The sequence below is a fragment of the Grus americana genome, chromosome 31 (assembly GCF_028858705.1).
Source record: "Grus americana isolate bGruAme1 chromosome 31, bGruAme1.mat, whole genome shotgun sequence".
NCBI lineage: Eukaryota > Metazoa > Chordata > Aves > Gruiformes > Gruidae > Grus > Grus americana.
Genome location: NC_072882.1, coordinates 879,041 through 903,621, shown reverse-complemented (window position 1 = coordinate 903,621; position 24,581 = coordinate 879,041). Strand labels below are relative to the sequence as shown.

Sequence of the window (24,581 nt, the reverse complement as noted above, 5' to 3'; positions counted from 1 at the left end):
GACCTGAGCTTCCTCCTCCACCACCTCCAGAGATGGACCCTCTCCTGCCAGAGCTGCTGCCACCACCAGAGCTCATCCCTCCACTGTGGGGACTGCATCTGCCACTGCCGGAGCTCGATCCCCATCCTCCAGAGCTGTGGCCACCTCCAGACACGGAGCCTCCACTGCCTGAGCTACCTCCTCCTCCTCCTCCATACCCTGAGCCTCCACCTCCTCCTCCACAGATGGAGCCACCACTGCCAGACCCCGATCCTCCATGACCTGAGCTTCCTCCTCCACCACCTCCAGAGATGGACCCTCTCCTGCCAGAGCTGCTGCCACCACCAGAGCTCATCCCTCCACTGTGGGGACTGCATCTGCCACTGCCGGAGCTCGATCCCCATCCTCCAGAGCTGTGGCCACCTCCAGACACGGAGCCTCCACTGCCTGAGCTACCTCCTCCTCCTCCTCCACAGATGGAACCACCACTGCCAGAGCTCGATCCCCATCCTCCAGAGCTGTGGCCACCTCCAGACATGGAGCCTCCACTGCCTGAGCTACCTCCTCCTCCTCCTCCATACCCTGAGCCTCCACCTCCTCCTCCACAGATGGAGCCACCACTGCCAGAGCCTGATCCTCCATGACCTGAGCTTCCTCCTCCACCACCTCCAGAGATGGACCCTCTCCTGCCAGAGCTGCTGCCACCACCAGAGCTCATCCCTCCACTGTGGGGACTGCATCTGCCACTGCCGGAGCTCGATCCCCATCCTCCAGAGCTGTGGCCACCTCCAGACACGGAGCCTCCACTGCCTGAGCTACCTCCTCCTCCTCCATACCCTGAGCCTCCACCTCCTCCTCCACAGATGGAGCCACCGCTGCCAGAGCCTGATCCTCCATGACCTGAGCTTCCTCCTCCACCACCTCCAGAGATGGACCCTCTCCTGCCAGAGCTGCTGCCACCACCAGAGCTCATCCCTCCACTGTGGGGACTGCATCTGCCACTGCCGGAGCTCGATCCCCATCCTCCAGAGCTGTGGCCACCTCCAGACACGGAGCCTCCACTGCCTGAGCTACCTCCTCCTCCTCCTCCATACCCTGAGCCTCCACCTCCTCCTCCACAGATGGAGCCACCACTGCCAGACCCCGATCCTCCATGACCTGAGCTTCCTCCTCCACCACCTCCAGAGATAGACCCTCTCCTGCCAGAGCTGCTGCCACCACCAGAGCTCATCCCTCCACTGTGGGGACTGCATCTGCCACTGCCGGAGCTCGATCCCCATCCTCCAGAGCTGTGGCCACCTCCAGACACGGAGCCTCCACTGCCTGAGCTACCTCCTCCTCCTCCTCCTCCACAGATGGAACCACCACTGCCAGACCCTGATCCCCATCCTCCAGAGCTGTGGCCACCTCCAGACACGGAGCCTCCACTGCCTGAGCTACCTCCTCCTCCTCCTCCATACCCTGAGCCTCCACCTCCTCCTCCACAGATGGAGCCACCACTGCCAGAGCCTGATCCTCCATGACCTGAGCTTCCTCCTCCACCACCTCCAGAGATGGACCCTCTCCTGCCAGAGCTGCTGCCACCACCAGAGCTCATCCCTCCACTGTGGGGACTGCATCTGCCACTGCCGGAGCTCGATCCCCATCCTCCAGAGCTGTGGCCACCTCCAGACACGGAGCCTCCACTGCCTGAGCTACCTCCTCCTCCTCCTCCATACCCTGAGCCTCCACCTCCTCCTCCACAGATGGAGCCACCACTGCCAGACCCCGATCCTCCATGACCTGAGCTTCCTCCTCCACCACCTCCAGAGATGGACCCTCTCCTGCCAGAGCTGCTGCCACCACCAGAGCTCATCCCTCCACTGTGGGGACTGCATCTGCCACTGCCGGAGCTCGATCCCCATCCTCCAGAGCTGTGGCCACCTCCAGACACGGAGCCTCCACTGCCTGAGCTACCTCCTCCTCCTCCTCCACAGATGGAACCACCACTGCCAGAGCTCGATCCCCATCCTCCAGAGCTGTGGCCACCTCCAGACACGGAGCCTCCACTGCCTGAGCTACCTCCTCCCCCTCCTCCATACCCTGAGCCTCCACCTCCTCCTCCACAGATGGAGCCACCACTGCCAGACCCCGATCCTCCATGACCTGAGCTTCCTCCTCCACCACCTCCAGAGATGGACCCTCTCCTGCCAGAGCTGCTGCCACCACCAGAGCTCATCCCTCCACTGTGGGGACTGCATCTGCCACTGCCGGAGCTCGATCCCCATCCTCCAGAGCTGTGGCCACCTCCAGACACGGAGCCTCCACTGCCTGAGCTACCTCCTCCTCCTCCTCCTCCACAGATGGAACCACCACTGCCAGAGCTCGATCCCCATCCTCCAGAGCTGTGGCCACCTCCAGACACGGAGCCTCCACTGCCTGAGCTACCTCCTCCTCCTCCTCCATACCCTGAGCCTCCACCTCCTCCTCCACACATGGAGCCACCGCTGCCAGAGCCTGATCCTCCATGACCTGAGCTTCCTCCTCCACCACCTCCAGAGATGGACCCTCTCCTGCCAGAGCTGCTGCCACCACCAGAGCTCATCCCTCCACTGTGGGGACTGCATCTGCCACTGCCGGAGCTCGATCCCCATCCTCCAGAGCTGTGGCCACCTCCAGACACGGAGCCTCCACTGCCTGAGCTACCTCCTCCTCCTCCATACCCTGAGCCTCCACCTCCTCCTCCACAGATGGAGCCACCGCTGCCAGAGCCTGATCCTCCATGACCTGAGCTTCCTCCTCCACCACCTCCAGAGATGGACCCTCTCCTGCCAGAGCTGCTGCCACCACCAGAGCTCATCCCTCCACTGTGGGGACTGCATCTGCCACTGCCGGAGCTCGATCCCCATCCTCCAGAGCTGTGGCCACCTCCAGACACGGAGCCTCCACTGCCTGAGCTACCTCCTCCTCCTCCTCCACAGATGGAACCACCACTGCCAGACCCTGATCCCCATCCTCCAGAGCTGTGGCCACCTCCAGACACGGAGCCTCCACTGCCTGAGCTACCTCCTCCTCCTCCTCCATACCCTGAGCCTCCACCTCCTCCTCCACAGATGGAGCCACCACTGCCAGAGCCTGATCCTCCATGACCTGAGCTTCCTCCTCCACCACCTCCAGAGATGGACCCTCTCCTGCCAGAGCTGCTGCCACCACTAGAGCTCATCCCTCCACTGTGGGGACTGCATCTGCCACTGCCGGAGCTCGATCCCCATCCTCCAGAGCTGTGGCCACCTCCAGACACGGAGCCTCCACTGCCTGAGCTACCTCCTCCTCCTCCTCCTCCACAGATGGAACCACCACTGCCAGAGCTCGATCCCCATCCTCCAGAGCTGTGGCCACCTCCAGACACGGAGCCTCCACTGCCTGAGCTACCTCCTCCTCCTCCTCCATACCCTGAGCCTCCACCTCCTCCTCCACACATGGAGCCACCGCTGCCAGAGCCTGATCCTCCATGACCTGAGCTTCCTCCTCCACCACCTCCAGAGATGGACCCTCTCCTGCCAGAGCTGCTGCCACCACCAGAGCTCATCCCTCCACTGTGGGGACTGCATCTGCCACTGCCGGAGCTCGATCCCCATCCTCCAGAGCTGTGGCCACCTCCAGACACGGAGCCTCCACTGCCTGAGCTACCTCCTCCTCCTCCTCCACAGATGGAACCACCACTGCCAGACCCTGATCCCCATCCTCCAGAGCTGTGGCCACCTCCAGACACGGAGCCTCCACTGCCTGAGCTACCTCCTCCTCCTCCTCCATACCCTGAGCCTCCACCTCCTCCTCCACAGATGGAGCCACCGCTGCCAGAGCCTGATCCTCCATGACCTGAGCTTCCTCCTCCACCACCTCCAGAGATGGACCCTCTCCTGCCAGAGCTGCTGCCACCACCAGAGCTCATCCCTCCACTGTGGGGACTACATCTGCCACTGCCGGAGCTCGATCCCCATCCTCCAGAGCTGTGGCCACCTCCAGACACGGAGCCTCCACCGCCTGAGCTACCTCCTCCTCCTCCTCCTCCACAGATGGAACCACCACTGCCAGAGCTCGATCCCCATCCTCCAGAGCTGTGGCCACCTCCAGACACGGAGCCTCCACTGCCTGAGCTACCTCCTCCTCCTCCATACCCTGAGCCTCCACCTCCTCCTCCACAGATGGAGCCACCACTGCCAGACCCCGATCCTCCATGACCTGAGCTTCCTCCTCCACCACCTCCAGAGATGGACCCTCTCCTGCCAGAGCTGCTGCCACCACCAGAGCTCATCCCTCCACTGTGGGGACTGCATCTGCCACTGCCGGAGCTCGATCCCCATCCTCCAGAGCTGTGGCCACCTCCAGACACGGAGCCTCCACTGCCTGAGCTACCTCCTCCTCCTCCTCCATACCCTGAGCCTCCACCTCCTCCTCCACAGATGGAGCCACCACTGCCAGACCCCGATCCTCCATGACCTGAGCTTCCTCCTCCACCACCTCCAGAGATGGACCCTCTCCTGCCAGAGCTGCTGCCACCACCAGAGCTCATCCCTCCACTGTGGGGACTGCATCTGCCACTGCCGGAGCTCGATCCCCATCCTCCAGAGCTGTGGCCACCTCCAGACACGGAGCCTCCACTGCCTGAGCTACCTCCTCCTCCTCCACAGATGGAACCACCACTGCCGGAGCTCGATCCCCATCCTCCAGAGCTGTGGCCACCTCCCGACATGGAGCCTCCACTGCCTGAGCCTCCTCCTTTTCCTCCTCCTCCTCCTCCACAGATGGACCCACCACTGCCAGAGCTCGATCCCCATCCTCCAGACATGGATCCTCCACTGCCTGAGCCTCCTCCTTTTCCTCCTCCTCCACAGATGGACCCACCACTGCCAGAGCTGGATCCCCATCCTCCAGAGCTGTGGCCACCTCCCGACATGGAGCCTCCACTGCCTGAGCCTCCTCCTTTGCCTCCTCCTCCTCCTCCTCCTCCTCCACAGATGGACCCACCACTGCCAGAGCTCGATCCCCATCCTCCAGACATGGATCCTCCACTGCCTGAGCCTCCTCCTTTTCCTCCTCCTCCTCCTCCACAGATGGACCCACCACTGCCAGAGCTGGATCCCCATCCTCCAGAGCTGTGGCCACCTCCCGACATGGAGCCTCCACTGCCTGAGCCTCCTCCTTTGCCTCCTCCTCCTCCTCCTCCTCCTCCACAGATGGACCCACCACTGCCAGAGCTCGATCCCCATCCTCCAGACATGGATCCTCCACTGCCTGAGCCTCCTCCTTTTCCTCCTCCTCCTCCTCCACAGATGGACCCACCACTGCCAGAGCTGGATCCCCATCCTCCAGAGCTGTGGCCACCTCCCGACATGGAGCCTCCACTGCCTGAGCCTCCTCCTTTTCCTCCTCCTCCTCCTCCTCCTCCACAGATGGACCCACCACTGCCAGAGCTCGATCCCCATCCTCCAGACATGGATCCTCCACTGCCTGAGCCTCCTCCTTTTCCTCCTCCTCCTCCTCCACAGATGGACCCACCACTGCCAGAGCTGGATCCCCATCCTCCAGAGCTGTGGCCACCTCCCGACATGGAGCCTCCACTGCCTGAGCCTCCTCCTTTTCCTCCTCCTCCTCCTCCACAGATGGACCCACCACTGCCAGAGCTCGATCCCCATCCACCAGTTATTCCACATTTTCCTCCTCCAGAGATAGATCCTTTCCTTCTGTTTTTGCTGGCCGTACCAGAGTTCATCCCTCCCTTCCCACTTTTCGAGCCGCCTGGTCTTACTCCAAAGACTCCAGTAGCACTCGTATTGTGGTCAATGACACCTGCAAGAAATTGAAGTTATGTCCACCTTATACTTTTGACCCAAAAAAATTATAAGCACAGTTGATATTACTACTGATGTACGGCCGTCATTGTACCTACTCTCATGGTCTTAGTAATATCTTCAAAAAGGGGTACAAGGATCTTCATTAGTAGATGTACCTATGAAATGTTTTCTTATGTGGTTCTGGCTTTATTAGTTTATCTTTTACACGACTTATGTCTTACTCCTTACATGAACACTCTGTGAAGTCCTTCCTTTATGAAGGCAAATATTTCTCTCTCTTCTACTTGGCCTCCTATTTCCACAAGTTTTAGGACTAGATTTTTTTTTTCCTCTTCACTTCTGACATGCACCACATAGACCTATAGAATGAGATGTTTCCCTACTTCCTACAAATTTGGTTGAAATTGGCCAATAATTTCCAGAATCGGTAGTTCAATAATGACTTATTAACACATATACCTATGTATTTACACACACAAGTTTGCTTCGTTTCCCTAGGAAACGTGGATGGGAACTAAGATAGGTTGTTCTGATGGTAGGTGTTAAGTACCACAGACAACATAATGGTAACACCGCTCTTAAGAAGTGAAGCAAAACCTTGAGATACTTACAGATTGTGGCTGGTGAGCCTTCCTGTATCCTGTGAAGGAAAAACGACATTGAGGTAATGCATCCAATAAACATAAAAGTCAGTTTAGGCTCTAAGAGGAAGCCAATGAAAGAGGTCGCTCCTTCCAGGCAGCAATTCATCCTGGAGATCTAAGTCATAGATCGAATAATGGGACACACTGCTTTGTACAGGTGCTTCTATCCAGGATGACTAGTTTGTACATACCTGGTCTCCTCCTCTTCAAGGAGTGATCTATACATGGCAATTTCAATATCCAGGGCCAATTTCACATTCAGGAGCTCCTGATAATCAAGGAGAAGGCGAGCCAGATCGTCTTTGGCCTGCTGCAGGGCATTTTCCAACTCCTGAAGCTTTTGCTGGCCATCTTTGATAGCAGAGCTCCCGCGCTGCTCAGCATCTTTAATGGTTTCTTGGAGGCTGGCATTCTGCAGAGGGCACAAAGAGCATGTGTCCATTTCTCTTCTATAGGACTGGGATTGTCAAACCCTCTGACAGCCTTTGGAAATTAAAAGACCTGCCTCAATGACAGAACTCAAAAGATACAACATTAGACTGGGTAAATTAACCCAAATTAAATCCCAATATAGACACCCAAATCAAATCTGCTTCATTTTGAAGAGAAAACATCATGTCTAGGTTTGCCTCCAAAGGAGAGGCTACATTATACTGCACTAAGTTCCCAGGTAAAAGCGACTTTAATAGTTTAGTCATGTTGGAAAATATCAGCTTTACCTTTTTCCTTGCAATTTCAATTTCTGGTTGTAGTCTTTGGATCTGCCTGGTAAGTTCCTGGATTTCCTGATAACTGTTCTTCAGTTGCTCACGTTGATTCACCCACATGTTCTGAAGGTCCTGGTACTGATGTGCAGAAGGAAGAGAAAAGACATCTTTGGTTTCTTTTCCAGTGAGCAGACTTGCCTCCCTATCTTGTTGATGTCTACTCACCCTGCCCTGATACATGGCATCTACTTCAGCTTTGCTTCTCTGAGCAATTGTCTCGTACTCCTGCCTGACTTCTTCGATGATGCCATCCATGTTCAGTTCTCTATGGTTGTCCATGGACAGAACGACATTGGTGTCGCCAACTACAGTTTGCAGCTGGGAGAGCTCCTGCAAGGAAGACAGGATTTTGGATTTTCACAGTGCAGATTGTGTTATGAGGACAGAAATGGCCAGTTACCCACTGGAACTTCCCCCAGGTCCTATAATTCCACCACCAGTTTTAATTTTCAAGTGTCTCTTCCAACGTTCGTGACACACCAGACCCCCTTTGTCACGCAGATGAAAAAGGACTTTGTAAGATCAAAGGCCAAGGATGATCCACCCTGTACACACTCTACAAAGTCCTGTTCGGGTGAAATTTCTGGGAACCTCCAAAAGATACATGTCCTTCAAGACCTGAGGGTAAGTTTTTAATCAGAGAAGCATACTCACAGCTTCATGTAAGCATCTGAGGAACTCGAGCTCCTGCCTCAGTATTTCCACCCGAATATCAAACTCTGTTTTTCCCATGTAGGCACGGTCCAGTTCCTGTTAAAAAAAAAAAAAAAAAAAAGCCATATTTGTATTTCTTTAATGTCAAACTCTCCACTGAGGTGCAATTCTTGCAAGACACGGTACATTTCTTTAAAGCCTTCATTCCTGGAGTGAAATAATGTTCCACGAATCTCACCTTTCATTTGAAAAGCAATTGGAACAAAGAGAAAGCCTTTAATTCTTAGAAGAAAAGAATGGCTTGGAAATAAGCAAAATAGCTGCGGCAATAGCTGTTCCCGGAGAAAATGCAAAATGTAGAAACATCAATTTCATTAATTCTTCTAATAAATAGTTGTCTAAATTTCTGTTCTAAGCCATCTATAGACATTATTTAACCCCTAATAACGATGTCTCGCCGAGGCTGTGATTGAGTGAATAGAGAAAGGCCAGCACTTTTTTAGATATTCATCTTACAAAAGACCAATTCAGTCTCTAGAGGAAGTTATTTCTCTGCAGTCTTGCAGTAAAAAGCTCAGGTTTTCAATGACTTCAGTTTAGAGGAGAGTTAGACAAAGTTAAGCAAAGACCTTGCTTTCAAAATCCTTGGCAACCATCCAGTTGTTGCTTTATTTCTGAGGCTTTGATTTAGCTCAGTGTCTTGGATTACTTCACCTTTTTAAGCTCCACGAACTCCTCCTCTTTAGACGCTCGCTTGTTGATCTCATCCTCGAATCTGTCGCAGCAGAGAAGAGAAATAAGCAGCTCATCACCTATCTTACTTTTTCAGTCAAGCGGATCAGAAACTGAAGGGAATCACCCAAAATAGGGAAGGAGTCAAGTTTTCGTTTAACTGCAATTTCTGGCAACTGCCAAGGCAATTGCAAACCCTCTGCAAAACTATCGCGTAATTACACAACAAAACGTGACATAGGTCAGTTCTAACATCCCTGCAATTCTGAACTAAGCTTCCCATTTTACAGAGCTGTAGACATATGTTATATTTTGGGTGCAGCAAAGCCAGAAGAAGTGACAGCTCTTCTCAACTTGACCCCACTGCTCAGCTCCATCCCTCCTTGCTGTCCAGGTTGACCACAACTCCACAACTACCAGCAGGAGTAAGGAGTCCTGGGTTACTCATTGCTTGGGGGAGGAAGGGCGTGAAGGAGGACAGGAGGAGAGAAGAATGGGATAGATCTACAGAGCCTTCGATTTTCCTCTTACTCTTCTGGGTTCTTCCCTCCCCAAATCTACTTTAGTCTTCCCGCATCCAAGACCCATAATAAACCAACTGCAGAGTAGTGCTATAACGGCTACAAAACTCTCGAAGGTGTGAAGCTAAGCTATGCTATCCCAGGGCATGATTAGCATTGCCTTGGAAAATTCCAGCATGTTTTTTCCCAAACTTGTGATCATTCACCTCTTTTTATAATCTTCAACAAGCTGAAGCATATTATACGCTTCCGGATCCAGCTGCTCCTTCTGGTCCTGGAGCGTTTCGAGCTGCCTCTGCAGGTTGCTGATGTAAGATTGGAAGAAAGAGGAGATATTTCTGCTCTCTTCTGGTCGGGTACTTTGCTGCTGCAGAAGTTCCCATTTGGCGATCAGAGCCTGGTTCTGCCGCTCAAGACATTGAACCTGAAAGGCAAAGCAGAAGAGCGTCTCAGCCACTGGAAAGCACGGGGGAAACACCGACATCAGCGTTAGTCCCTGTAGCAGAACAAACCCTAATTAATATTTCCAACACAGTAGCATCTAGATGTTTCATCAGGTGGGACCAACTGCAGTAACGCTGGTACCAATGCACGAGACTGCTTAGACTGAAGTGGGGGACTGAAGTACCTTAGACACCCAAACCCATGAGAAGAGTTAGCTCCCTCTCAGAAGACAACGTGGGACCACTCTCTTCTACATACACCTTGCCTTAGAGAAGAAGGTCAGAAAGACCTATAACATCCATAGCTGGTATTTTTGTAAAACCAGAGGGATAGCATCTCTTCAGCTGGGACACTGAACAGGTTTTAACCTGGAACCTGACATCCAGAAGGTTTAAAAAAAAAAAAGTCAAAGGTACTCCTATTTTTCAGGACTGAGCATGCTTAAAACTTCTGGGTGTAACCAACACCTTTTCCGTAGAGTAGTACAAGAAACCCTTAAGTCCTCACATGTAACAAATAACACAAGCTTCCACCCTACGCAGAGACACATGTCACCACCCAAAGGCACATGCCAGGTCTGCGTGGGTGGAAGTGGTTCTGTGGCTGGTTTTTTTTTCCCCATGTCTATGAGTACAAATGAAAGAGAAGACAAGATTGCAGACAGAGGTGAAAGCATTTAGTATCAACCAAGAAAGAGGTAAAGACGACAGATGTGTGGACCACTGGCCACCTAAAAGAGGCTAGGACCTCTGAGCAAAGAAGTCATTTGTTTTGTAATTCGGAGAAATGCAACAGTTTGCTTCGCTTGAGAAAAAGAAACAGAACACATCAAGGATGACCAAGTCCATCACCTGGTTTTCCTGATAGCATCAAGAATTCCCAGGCACCAGAATATTACTAGCCATGCAGAAACCCATTTCCTCAAAAGAGAAGTGAGTTAACGTGTCGGTGACATCCCGGTAGTTTGTTATTGTCCTGCCACAAAAGGCAACTCGGAGATACTTATCCCAGGGCTAAATGTGAGTGATTCACGCAGCGGTGTTTATAGCAAGCTATTAAGAACTTCACACCGGCACAAGGGAATCTAGCCAACACTGTGATTTTTGGGGGAGAAGATGCAATGTAAAGGCGTCCCCATGACGCACACAGGCAGACCAGCACCCCTCATATCTCCCCCTTCCCAGATAACAGGTGGAAAAGAGAACAGGGACTCACCTTATCGATGAATGACGCAAATTTGTTGTTGAGAGCCTTAATCTGCTCTTTCTCGTCTGATCGCACCCTCTGGAACTCGGGGTCGACTTGTACTTGTATTGGCCTCAGCAGGTTGGTATTGACACGGACCTCCTCGATGCCTCTGCTAACACCAGCCTGCCCAAAACTCTGTCCAGCCCCTTGTTCACCAAAGGGGCTTCTACCAAGGCCTCCTCCAAGTACCTCCCTGCCTGAACTTCTTCCACACATGTTACCAACCCCTGCTTCACCACCTTGAAAAGCTCCCACAAAATACCCTCTTCTACCAAAGCCAAGATGTCTCCTACCACCAAATCCCAGGTATCTCCCATACCCTACTCCTTCTCCTCCGTAGCCTCCACCAGGAGAAACATTCCAAAACCCACCAAGGTTGTGGAGACTCCTGCTGCCATAACCATACCCATAACCACGGTATCTTTCTTCTCTATTGTCTTCACAGTAGCTTAAGGTGGATGAACTTCTCCCACCACCCAGTGTGCCACAGTGAGCAGAAGAACAACTGAAATTCCCATCCCCAAATCTGGAGAAACGTTGGCTCATAGCGTCGCTTTCAGAGCGTGAGGGTGAGAGAGCAGGTGGAGAAGGTTGTAAAACAGGAGGAGAAATGAGAGTGAAGGATCCTCAGCCGCTCTTGTGGGGGTGACAGAAGTTCTCCTTTATACCTTCTGGAGGAGTTAGTCTCCATTCCGTGGTAATTAGCAGGTCTGTTAATGTTGTTATTGGGTTTGGTTCGTTAGGCAGCAATTAATGGCTGCCTGAAGAGAGGTCAGAGTAAACACCACACACCAATGGAAGAATTGTGAAATTCCCCAAATCCTGCTTGACTCATGAGCTTTGCTCAGATGAGATTTCCTTATCTCATTAGCCTGCCCTCCATCATTAATTACAGTTCGCACAGTTATCCACGCACATTAGCATGGTTTGTTCTCAAATTCTCCCACCTCTTTTGGCATTTCATTTCATGAGACAGAAGGCCATGATAATTGTCCCCATATTGACTTTGGGGTGGCTCACCTCGCTTCACTGCATCACCAGGAGTACCTACCACAGAAAGCAAAGACTACTGCTCTCTTAGCTTCCCATTCTCTCTCTTTTCCCTAGTTCCCAGTATAACCACCCATGAGCAGGCATTGCTGCTGCAGGGAGAGGGAAGGTGTTGAGATCTGGTCGTCTTGCTAATGGCATTAAAAAAAGAAACATGCCTTTGGCTCATACAACTGAAATAGCATTCAGAAAACAGAAAAACTGGGATCTATGTCAATTTTAGCTTTTAACAAATGGATACAGAGTTTTGCATGGAAAAAAAAGCTCCGAGATAAATGTTTGGTTTAATTTATTAAAGTTTAACTATTAAAGATTAAGATGAGGTCACCTTAGGGAACAGATGACCCATCACTTCCATACACTAGGACTCTTGGCCCTTCTGCTCTTGGCTACTCCTGCTCTTCCATGTGGGAGTAGTTAGACCATGAACTGAAACCACTTGTTTGTGGGTAGTTGTTTATTTAAAGGCTCCACCACTGGATATCTGAGATATCAAACATGGAGCCGGGCTCCAAGCTTTTCTACCCAGATTCTCCCACTGAGCATCTGCCTGATCCATCCCTTTCCTCTCCTCATCTCTGTGCAAGATTCCACCTTTCCAGTCTGAGCACACTCCAGTGCAAGACTACTGAGTCCATGAGGCTGTGGACTCACTAAAAAGCATTTGGAAGCCAACTCCAGCTGCTGACAATGCCACTGAGTCTTCAGCCTCGGGTAATCTCTCTAGAAGACAGCTGAGATCTGATACACTGTCCCCCAAAGCACTGGTAGAACAATTTCCACATGGCGAGCACCTCCTCTTTGTCCCCTACACAACATTAGGAGGAGCTGGGCTTCACCCGAGGGGGATGTTCTTCCTTCCGAAGGGACTGGATAAAGCCACACTGTGAACCCTTCGGTGATATAGAGGTTACGTGGTCAGAGCTTTGCAACCCTTGCTCCAGCTCCATTTGGAAAGTGCCTTGTCAATCCCCTAAATGAAAGGTTTGTAGGGAGAGGTTATTAAACCAGCTGTTACTAAACCAGCTGATATATCTAGAAGTGGACAAGATTTTGCATGCTTAGTGACCAGGCGAAGGGCTTTTCCCAGAAGTAGACACAGTGTTTTCCAGACAACCAGATGAGAAGTACTACTTTTCCTCACCAAACTTTGTCTCTTATGGCCTTAGACCGGGAATGGTCAACTGGTAACCCAGACCTTCCATTTGTGCTACTTTTTTGTAATTAAACTTTACTAGTTACCTACATTTTACTGACAATTTCAACCAAATTTCCCACTGAATTTCCCCTTTTTATATACCTGTATAAAAATCTGACTTGGACTGAGAATTCTGTGTCCCATTGGAAAGAATAATTATGGTGAACAGAAAAAAAAAAAGTGTATTGACCATGACTTTAAAAGTGAGTGGGGGGAAAATCTGGAAACAGATCCATTTCAACACATCTGGGTAAGGTTTGCCGAAGCATTAGGATATTACGCAAAAATCTTTCCTGTTCTGTTTTAGTTGAGCTCAATATTTTCTAGATGCTGATGCATCTCAAGAGAAACCAGTGTCAATTGTCCTCCTTCACTCCCATATTTCTGTCAGGCTGAAAGATGCTTTCAGAACCGTATCCACTCCCTGCAAAACTCTTGTGTAGGACAAACTGCGTCTGAAACTCCTGGGTGATTTTGGAGCCATTATTAAGCTCAGGTAAAGATTAGGAGGACAACATGTGTCTTCCCATCAGGAGGAGGTGAGACTCCATGGACATGACCCATGATTTTCATGGTGAGGTCTGAGCTAAAACATTGCTTTTGCTTGTCTTAACTAACGATTCCTCAGAAATATGCACAAGAATTTTTAAAGGGTTGCTGCTGTTCACCTGTCTGTTGAGCCCATGAATGACTACTTTGGGTGCAATTCATCTTCATTCCCACTCTTAATTTTGAGAGTGGCTCATTCCAATGCATGCTGCATCAGGCGATATTCTAGATCATCCACATGGATCTCGGAAGGAAGCGTTATGACCTAGGGGAGGGAACACCCACAGACCAAACAAGCCAGCTCCGTGTGGAACAATGGTTAGGGAGATGTCTATCCAAAATCACTGCCCTAAATACATACATCAACACGCTGCATGAAGCAAACCAGGTGATAATGCATACAGAACCACTGCATTGATCTCCAAGGAAGCCGTGTCCTGCTTGAGAAGGTCTCCTCCAAACCTTGCATGAGAAGAGCAGCCAACCTACCCCACGTGCCACATAATCCAGAGCACGGTGTGTAGGCTGCTGTTGTGATCATCGCTGGCACCAGCTCAGCCTTGGCACAACAGACCAAGCCACACCTGAACCTGTTGAGCTGGCTCCAGAAACAGCAATGCATCCAGAAGGATGTTCATGCATCCTGCAGATCAAGGGTGAGCTTCCTGTGAGACCTTCCTCTTCCCTGCATTGAGTTGGCATCACTCTTGGACATGCCTGGGTAGCTTCTGCTCTGAAACTTTAAAAGAAACGGCAAAACAGTTCCCAACGCGCAGGGACCAGAAGGACCAAAGTTTCAACAAACATCCTTACCATGGAGATGGGTTATTACAGAATCTTCCAGGGAATGGAAGTCTTCAGGGGCTATTCACATGGCCACATGGTCAACCTAGCTCTTTGTTGTTGGGGATTTTAAAGATTAAATTTAAATTGCATCCCAGAAGTTATTCATGTAAAATTGACCAGTTGGGCTTCTTGCACCGCTGTCAGAGCAAACACAGATCATCCGTGTGTTATTTCTCCCACCCAGAACAGTCCGTGAAGCAGGTGATGATGTTCCTCCCATCCGGAGAAGCCTCTGAGACAAGTGACATGACGTGCCCTTCTGGATGGTCTCATTTCCCTAGGGAAATTCCCCATAAGGGAGCCTGGGGACCTCACTCAGCTCTTGACTTTCAGTAATGCGAGTCGAGCCATCCTCCGTCAGACCCACGTCACAGAGGCTGCACCAAGGAGTGACATTTTCAAACCACAAATTCACAAGCAGACTCAAGCTTTAGCTCTTTGAGCACAACTGATGCAGGAACCTGCCAGCCTCCACAACCCACATCCATCTCTGTCCACCCCCAGTCATCCCAAACAATAAATGGGAATAATAAATTCTAGTACTTAGACTAACACTCAAGGAAATGCCTCTTCATTCTTGCAGAGCCATTTTCATCAGCTCAAAACAGAAAGCCTAAATGACTAAAATCCTGCAGATGTCTTGGAAGAAAGACCTAGCTACTTTTCATCACTGCTGAACATAAACTAGTGATCTTGGCAGAGCAGAGGGTAAATAAGTACATTACTGTACTTAATCCTATTCAATAACTACTGCATACCAGTACCGTGGACACTCAGCAGTGTAGTACAGTAGCACATGAATAAATACAGTACTTAGCTGTCCAGATAAAGTAGACACACACAGGATTGAACTAGTAGATCTTGATCACTAGTTGCCTAAATACCTGCATAAGTAGGGCCCTAAGTCACTTAGAAAATGGGGCTGCAATCACATAGACACACTAATAAAAATGCCTTTCATACCACAGACTTTCATTTTCTCCCACCTTCCATCACACGGACTGACAAGAACCTTTTTCTGTGGCCAATGCAGGTGGTAAGAGATTCTGAGGAGAGAACAAAAGGAGGAGAAGTGTCAAAAAAACCTTGTAATGGCAGGAAAAAAGTGACATGCTGGTATTCTACCAAAGGTTTATACTACTTTAATTCCGAGGTTCCCCAGCTTGGAGAGCACCTTGCCTGACCTACATCTGGGTGGGACTGAAAGTTGCTATCAGACCACAGGAAAAAAAAGCCCTATATAAGCGCATGTTCAGAATTACATGGGTTGTCAACCCTTCACAGTAAAACAGTGAAGCTTCCTGACAAGGAACCTATAATTAGAGGAGGTCTGGGAAGCCCCCGAGATGGGGGGGGGGATCTCTCCTGCATAGACTGATATATGTGGGTACTGAGTTCAGCTGGTTGGGAGTGGGTTCTTGGGGGAAAATGTTCTTTTATCTTTGGTAAACAGAAGCGTGTTGTGGAAGTGCTGTGGTTGGGTCGCACAGAACCAGGGTGGAGGCTAGGATTGACAGTGAGGGGGCAGAGCCAGCCACTCCAAACAACGTGAACTCAATGGATAGATAAGGAGGAACTTGGCACAGTACCCATCACTGGCTTCTCCATCAGGAGCTGCTCCATAACACCAACAGAAGGAAACAACCGGTGCACCACAGCGTTTCAGATGGTAAGAAGCAACAGTGCATCTCCGCTTGCATGCGAGTGATTTCTTTTTGAGTGGAGGAAGGACAACAAATAGAATAAGATGGAGACCAAGAGGTCAGGGGCAGCACAGACCAACCCGTAAGAGGTCGGAACCAAGTGCCCAGTTCATAAGTACAATGACAGCAAGGCAAGCTGAGGAGACACGGCGTGGAAGTGGTGGAAAAGCTATGAGGAGCAAGGAGAGCTGCCCCTGGAGCTACAAACCTCTCTCCTTGACTGTGCAGGGACCTGCGTGATGGCTTGAGATTAGACCTCTGACTTTGAGAAGGCCAGGGATAGGCAGGATGACTTCTACCTGGTGTGGGGTAGGTCAATGCCCATCTTGGTCTTGCCTGTTTGAGACACTTTGAATGGAGAGAGGGGTGGGCTGCGTTAATGCTTGGGTTTAGTCTCAAGTCTGGACCAGCAGGTATTCTGCTAATACAAAACAAAGTATTACTTTACCTTGCAATCCCGTTAACAAATGACTAATGGCTATTTTAATAAATGGCTAATTATTCTGGGTTAACAGGAAGGTAAACAAGTCAATAACTTACTTGTAACCACCTATAATATTAAGTTATCTATTCAGAAAATACTAATCATAATTATTATATCTGTTAATATTTTATTTCCCCTACAAGAATGTGAAAGCATCAATTTAACATAATGTGCGAAAAGAATGAAGTAATTTTTCTAGTGCTGTTGTTATTAACAGCTACAGTGAGTGGATGAAGTAGAAGCTTATCACTTTATTTACTTTACTGGCTAACCTAATGCAAAATACCATGCTCTCTGATCCCCGAGATCTCTTAAAGGTTAAGCAAGTCCTGGTTCCTCCACACACAACAAACCTGCAGCTGATGCCCTCGAGCTGGGGTGTGTGGGGCTGGAGCAAGGCAGAGATGAAATCTCCAAAGGGTTTCAGGAGGAGGAGAGATACGGTTTGCAGGGGAAAAAAAAAAAAGAAAAAAGAAAAATGAGGATGAAGAGGAAACTGAGTTGAACTCTAGGTTAAATGTGCCAGGTGTCATGAGAAAACATGACTTATTTCTATGTGCAGCTGCTCCCCAGCAGAAAAATAGTCAATGTAATGGCATCCATGGTTTAAATAGAGGAATAATATTAGATCTTGATCAGGAAAAGCTGCTCTAAGTGGGAATAAGCAATTGAAACTTCAGCAATTGACACCAACAATCAGAGCTCACAGGAATGGGCTAAGAGTTGGGGACTTTGGGGACTGGTTCTAGGAGGACCCCAGGACAAACAGCTTCACCCAGTCATGGTTCAACCAGGATCCACAGCAACCAGCCGTGGTGGGGTTCCTTTCACTACACCCGAGCTGCTGAAACCACAAGAGGCTGGTCTTCCCCCGAGTGACACTCAACCCATTCAGCTGAGCCACCTCCTCTTGTTTGCAAGGTTTCTTTCGGCAGCCAAAGGCATTAAACATCCCAGTAGTCCTTTCCACTTTTACAAAATTTAAGGAAAACACAAGAAGAGCCTTTCATGCTCAGTGGATCAGTCTTCCCTAGGTAGGCAGGGACTCAATAGCTCACTTGGTCAGAGAGTAGAGGTAGAGAACATGCTAAGAGAGCTCCGGCAGGCATCAAAAGACACTGTTTATGATCAAGAACAATTTTAATAACATCTCTTCCCACAGGAAGTTGAAACAGCTGGAAATAATTCTGGCAGATGTTCAGGATCCAGTAAACAATGTCATTACCAGCCTACAAAAGAAGTGGGTCCCAGTGCTGCCTTCTCCAGGCAGTGTCATTACATCTGGGAAGTTCACCACACCCAATCACACTTACATACCACCTGGGTTGGCCTCCCAATTGGCTTAGAGCTGATAATTAGTCCAATCAAGGTCATACTTTGTGATCAATTGAGTAAATCACTCTTTTGAGTTATTGGAACCTCAATTGCTGTCATAAGCTCTGCAGCATCAATAACAGCATCCACAGGACAACAAAACAGGTGGAGAAAAGGTAAAGCAACACAAAAAGCACCTGAACTTTGGTTATTCTCTGACTAGACCTCCTGCCCAGCAAGGGAAGGGTCTGAAGAAAAGTCATCATGTGATGCCCAAATCTGAAGGTAAGTATTTTGGCTAATCTAGCCATTTAGGTTCTTTGCAAAGCTGATAAAGAGAAACCACCACCTCCAAAAGGTGATTCTCTCTCCAGAGAATCCATCCTTGAAGGTATCTTTCTTTCCCCACATCTACCTATCCCTGAACACCATATCCCACCAGAAGGCTTTACAAGTGTAACAGTGAAAAAAATTACAAATCCTACCTTGTCAACAAAGGAGGAAATGTTTTCATTGAAGGTCTTGATTTGCTCCTTCTCAAGCCTTTGCACCTTCTGGACCTCAGGGTCAACACCTAGACTGAGAGGTGCCAGGAAGTCTTGGTCCAGGGTGACTTCTTGGATGCCAGAAGATGTGACAGAGGGGAGCTAGCATATCTTTTTCCACCAAACAACCCCATTTCACCCAAGAGATTTGCCACATGACCTTAAGAGCACTCAGCACCATAGCACCCTCCCAGCTGAGAACTTCCAACCTGTAGGAAACACTTCTATTCCCAACATTTCTGGAGACACTTCTACTGCAAAGCCACAGAAGCCATTTCTTTCTCAGCCCAAAAATTTTCAAGCAGGTGTGGTGGGTTGACCCTGGCTGGAGGCCAGGCACCCACCAGAGCCACTCTATCACTCCCCTCGTTTGCCAAACAGGGGAGAAAAAGTATAACAAAATGCTTGTGGGTCGAGATAAGGACAGGGAAAGATCACTCACTAATTGTTGTCACGAGCAAAACAGACCAAACTTAGAGAGGGAATTCATCTAATTTATTACTAAGCAAAACAGAGTAGAGGAATGAGAAAATAAAATCAACTCTTAAAACACCTCCCCCCACCCCTTCCATCTTCCCGGGCTCAACTTCACTCCCGGCTTCAACCTTCCCCCCCTCAGCGGCACAGGGGGACGGGGAGTGGGGGTTACGGTCAGTTCATCTCACGGTGTTTCTGCCGCTTCTTCATCCTCAGGGGGAGGACTCCTCTCATCGTTCCCCTGCTCCAGCATGGAGTCCCTCTCACAGGGTGCAGGCCCTCAGGAGCAAACTGCTCCAGCACGGGTCTCCCACGGGGTCACAAGTCCTGCCAGCAAACCTGCCCTGGCGTGGGCTCCCCTCTTCACAGGCCCACCGGTCCGGCCTGGAACTTGCTCCAGCGTGGGCTTCCCACGGGCCGCAGCCTCCTTCAGGTGCCTCCACCTGCTCCGGCGTGGGGTCCTCCACAGGCTGCAGGTGGAATCTCTACACCCCCTCATCCTTCCTCCATGGGCTGCAGGGGGACAGCCTGCTTCACCATGGCCTTCACCACGGGCTGCAGGGGGATCTCTGCTCTGGTGTCTGGAGCACCTCCTCCCCCTCCATCTGCACTGACCTTGGTGTCTGCAGAGTTTCTTACATCTTCTCACTCCTCTCTCCGGCTGCAAAAAATATCTCTCTCTGAGTGTTTTTCTTCTTCTTAAATATGTTATCACAGAGGCGCTGATGGGCTCGGCCTTGGCCAGCAGCAGGTCCATCTTGGAGCCGGCTGGCATTGGCTCTGTCAGACACAGGGGGAGCTTCTAGCAGCTTCTCACAGAAGCCACCCCTGTAGCCCTCCCGCTACCAAAACCCTGCCACGCAAACCCAACACAGCAGGCTGTGCTGCTAGCAGGTATCATAACACCTTGTTCTTTTTCAGCTGCTTTACTTCAAACAGACAAGGCTGTAGCACAAAAACAGCCTTTCTAACAGAGGATCAGCATATTTCCTCTTTATATGTCTGCAAGGAACTGGGCTTGGTCGGAGAGGTGAAAAGAAAGCAATGCAAGCCAGCTGAAGGGCTTGGTTCCCTGGCTGCCAGCCCAGCCTTTACTCCAGCACATTTCAAACACCTGTGGAGGCACCAAAAAAAAAATTTAGAATGCTTATTCTAGGGACTTCAGAGAGTAGTTTTGTGGGGGAGAAGGAAGGGAGGCTGGTCTGAGGACCTCCACGACCTGCATGAAGTGACTGTCCAAGTCTAAGACAAGGATCGGTTCCAGTTTCAGTTGATTCTGGCCCCATATAAAACCCTGTAAAGATCCAGCAAGGCAGAGGACCTGCAGCTTGGACAGATCTGCCACAAACATGGTTATCGGCAAACGCAACACACCGCTTTCATCTTTCATCGGACCGTCACTTGTGAGCGGTGACTGCACTAGGAATGGAGCTGGTCCTTCCTTTAGGTAGTGGTTTTCTACATAACCTGAAATTCCCATCTCAGCACGACCGATAATTTATGGGAAAGTCAATTTGTCATCAACCTGGAGGACAACAGCAGGTTTGGGTGTGTGTGAGAACGGGGCAGTGTCCCTTGCACAGCCCTCTAGTGGCATTTTGTGGCTGTGTCTACCCTATCATCATCACGTCTGCCCAGCAAGCCCTGGTCCCCAGGCTATGGGAGATGTAGACTTGCTTCAACCCATACTTCTAGTTAAGAGTGGATGGTGTCACGCCATGCCATGCCATGCCATGCCACGCCAGGTAGACTTTCAGCTAGGCCTGATGGGCACCAGCAATAAAGCTGGTCAGAAAACGTGAATTGTGGGGTCATGAGTGTAAATGTAAAGGAATATCAGCCCACTCTTAGGGCAGAGCTAATGAGCGTGGAAGCAAAATGAAGGGCAGAGAAGCACCAGCATCCAAGCCAGAGTGGGTTCCATTGCCCTGAACATCTCATCCTTCAGGATCCTGAAGGACTCCAGCTGCTGAGGAGGTATGTGCCACGTAAATAACAGTATCGAGGATGCAGAGGCAGATTACCTCTCGGGTGATAATGTTCCCATCCTTCCCACAAAGCAATGCCACTCCTAAAAGCAAATGTTTCCTGCTTACCAGCTGGTCACTGTCATATCCAATACAACTACAAAGTGGGTGAGTCTCCTCCATATTTGCACAGTGACCAACCCAAGGGAAGCAATCTTGGAAGCTTCTGAGGCCCTCCCATAATAAACATGATTAGTAACAATTAAAAACTCATTACAGCTCTAATTACAGCCAATATAATGCCACCTGGATTCATTCCCCAATAAGCTCATAAAATATTGCACCTATTATATTTCGTTCCATGTTCTAATGCAAAGAATATTGCACCACTCACACCCTGAACCAGGTTCTGCGATAGACATCTACCTGCTCTCCTCTCTTTCCAGCAGCTTCCTGCACATGGGAACCTCAACGTCCAGGGCTACCTTCACACTCAACAAGTCCTTCAGTGCCTGGCCAAACTCTTCTTTGGCTCCACTGAGGGCTCTGCAGCGTTCATCCAGTTTGCTTTTGGCTTTGTTGAGGGTGAGGTCTCCTTTCTGTTCCACCTCAGCAATGCTTGGTGCAAGGCAGAATGCTCTGAGCCCCACCAGCTCAGACCTAACTGTCCTCTGAGCCGCAGGGCATCTAGCCACCGGTGGTCTTGCACTAAACCAGCTGGTGACTGGAGAGGCCAGCAGTCCCAGACCCCATGTCTCATAACCCCATGTCACTCTGAGTGGTGGAGACTCAGTGGTAAACCCTAGGAGCAAGGCGTTTGCCATCTCACTTTGAACTCCAATCTTTTCAAGCCAAAAATGATCTGAAAATGCAGGCAGGTTCTCGCGAGCACCTAAGCGGATCTTGTATTAGCACAGACAGCACGTGTCTTTGTAGAAAACCAGAACTTAACAAACCAACAAAAAAATATATTTATTCTGTATTTTTTATCCTCTGTGTCCAAAATAGCAACAGCTCTACCAAAAAGTACAGAAGAATTATCATTGTTTGATCACACTGAGGCTGTTTGACAAGTAAATTCACTCGTTTTAAGCAAAACAAGCCCCGTTGCTGCAAATATGGATCTACTTTCACACTAGGGCTGGCAGCTAGCACCGTGCCCCATGGAGCAAACGAAACGAAGCCCAGTCACTGGGCTGTTACGATCTTTCATTCAAGCACGATGTCCTTGAGCAATTAGCATTACTCCCTTTTTCATGAGCACAGCAGATGGGAAAGATAAACTCCGGTACCTCTGTGTTATTGCCTGGCCCCTCTCCAGGAAAAACTCCGGGAACTTATAAAAAGCCTGCGGTTTTCTGCAGGACGAAGCCTGCAGCTTTGGGTTCCTGGGTTTCAACACCCTGGAGATCATCACCCTCTCTGCCGTCCTCCCAAGGAAGTCCCCAGGGATGCTCTAGGGCTTTGCACCGTCTTGGTCTGTGCCTGTCCTTGGACTCTTCGTTGGGATGAGGAAGTAGGAGATGGCTTCTTGGTCTCTCCCATCCCAACCTATAAATTTTACGATCAGAAATGTCACTGTTTATTCAAACGAAAGAATAAGGCGTATTATAGCCTGGTATAAGCATCCGATTAAGAAATCAGGTGCGTCGACTGAGAGAATATTTGGGGGAAAATAAAAAAAAGCGGCATGAAAGTAACACCAGTTCAAATAAGAAATACCATTTCTTCCTCATTTGTTTGGTTCACTCAGATGGCAAGGACTCTGCAATACAAATCTTCTCCATTTCCATACTTCTATCTGACAAACGCCGAGACCGCACCAGGGTAACGCGCACGCTACAGTACAGTCAGGGTTGATTCACCTACCGTTCCGGCTCTCGCTCCTCCCAATGCCGGAGAAGAATCCAGCCAAACATTAATCAAATTAATTTGGTTGCAATGGGATGTTATTTAGAGAGGGCTAATGACTAACCTGGCTGGGCAATCTGGAGTTATAATAGCAGGTTTGAGGCTCTGTCTCATACTTTCACGCTGCTTTTTTTTCATGAGTAATTTGTGTCCACGGATCATCTTCAGGCCTTCCCATCACTCACGTACGAGGTGCCGGTGCCCATGTAAGAGCCCTGCTTGTCAGATAGATGGAGCTGCTTGCCCTTGTGCCAGCCAAGGGTGGAGGACAACCACTCTTCATCAGAGCATTAACCACCCGCTGCAGACCTGTCACTGGTGTCCTCCCCCATCGTGGCCTCCAGGGTGTCTGGGTGGGAGCTCCAGGCGCCATCAGGACCGAGCCACAGCGTGGTGGTGATGGGTTGGCTGTGTGTCCTCTTGGGATGACAGCTGTGCCGAGTCCTGGTGCTACCTGCCACATCCCAATGGCCACGTTCAAACTGCCCCATCCCAACGGCAGTGGTCAAACCACACCAGTCCAACTGCCACAACTGCCCTGTTCAAACCACCATGTTCAAACCATCACATCCAGACCACCATGTATCACCTGCCGCCATTCATTGCCATGTCCCAACCACAACGTCCCTGCTGGTGGCCCTGCCTGCCTTGCTCCTGAGGTGCCCATCAACTGAGAGCTGGACACTTCATCCTGCTACACTTGGGATGAGCACAATCCCCCCACCTCATGGCCACCAGGTTGACATCGCGTATTCCCTTCCTGTGCCACACTCCTCACAGCCATGGCTCTCCCACCCCGCAGAGAGACGCAGAGTCTACTGTGGAGGAGCAAGGTGGCACGTCCTAAGAGGAGAGAGAAGGACCATCTTCCTCCTCCTCACCCCAGCTGGGCAGTTCATGGTGCTCAGTGATTTGCACCATAGGACAGAGCACCGTGGGCATTGCCGTTCCTTACAGTGAAGAACAAAATGTGGTTTTTGCCTCCCCTGCCAACTGTTAATTGATAAGACGACACAAAGATATCTTTTCATCTGTCTGCAGTTTATTGGTAATGAAAGAACTTGGAGGAAAGGGGTGCTGGTAGAAAGCAACCATGCAGTAGGGTTCATGCAACAGAAGGTTTGCAATAAGGCCATACATATGTCAGATGTGAAGGAGAAAAGGGAAAGGAATCTATAAAATATTAAAGCTGCCAAATTACTCCACCGAGGGAAGGTGGATATCTCCAGAAACCTTTTTTTCACTCCTAAATCTGACTATGAGACATTATCACGTTTCTTCTGCTTACGTGAATTCCTGATATAGCTGAAACAAGCATGTGGGTAACATGCAGGACATGCAAGGGAAACACGGCCATTGAAAAAGAGACCTTAAAAAGTGAAAGGAAAGAGCAGTTTTATACACGCTCCTCCTCAGCCAGCGCAGCAGCCAGGGGTAGCAGCAAGAAGCGCAGCGGAAGATGCTCGGATGAGCTCTGCAGACCCTGGTACCCACCAGGGAGATGTTTCATCCCTGGAGACTGGTGGAGCTCAGAGAGGAGCCAGGCTCGGCCAACAGGATGGTGTTTCGCTGCAAATCTCCCCTTGGGCGGGATGATTTCAGGAGGGAAACAGTTCATTTCTTTGCTGGATAGTGGTTCAGGATGGAAGGGGCTGTGCTGCTGGCTGGAGAAAGGAAAAGATGCTTCTTTCCTTGGAGGGACTGAGGTCAGGGC

General features: G+C 50.1%; 1 protein-coding gene across 1 annotated transcript; it reads right to left on the bottom strand.

The window, feature by feature from the left end:
• Window positions 1–4,269: 4,269 nt before the first annotated feature.
• LOC129197967 (keratin, type II cytoskeletal 8-like) lies at window positions 4,270–11,369 on the bottom strand. Its single transcript, XM_054806806.1, has 11 exons — window positions 11,143–11,369; window positions 10,791–10,932; window positions 9,338–9,555; window positions 8,593–8,653; window positions 7,879–7,974; window positions 7,390–7,554; window positions 7,177–7,302; window positions 6,649–6,869; window positions 6,425–6,453; window positions 5,722–5,808; window positions 4,270–4,433 (listed from the first exon to the last, which is right to left on the bottom strand). The coding sequence occupies exons 1-11, from the start codon at window positions 11,367–11,369 to the stop codon at window positions 4,270–4,272; spliced, it is 1,536 nt and encodes a 511-aa protein (XP_054662781.1).
• Window positions 11,370–24,581: the final 13,212 nt, after the last annotated feature.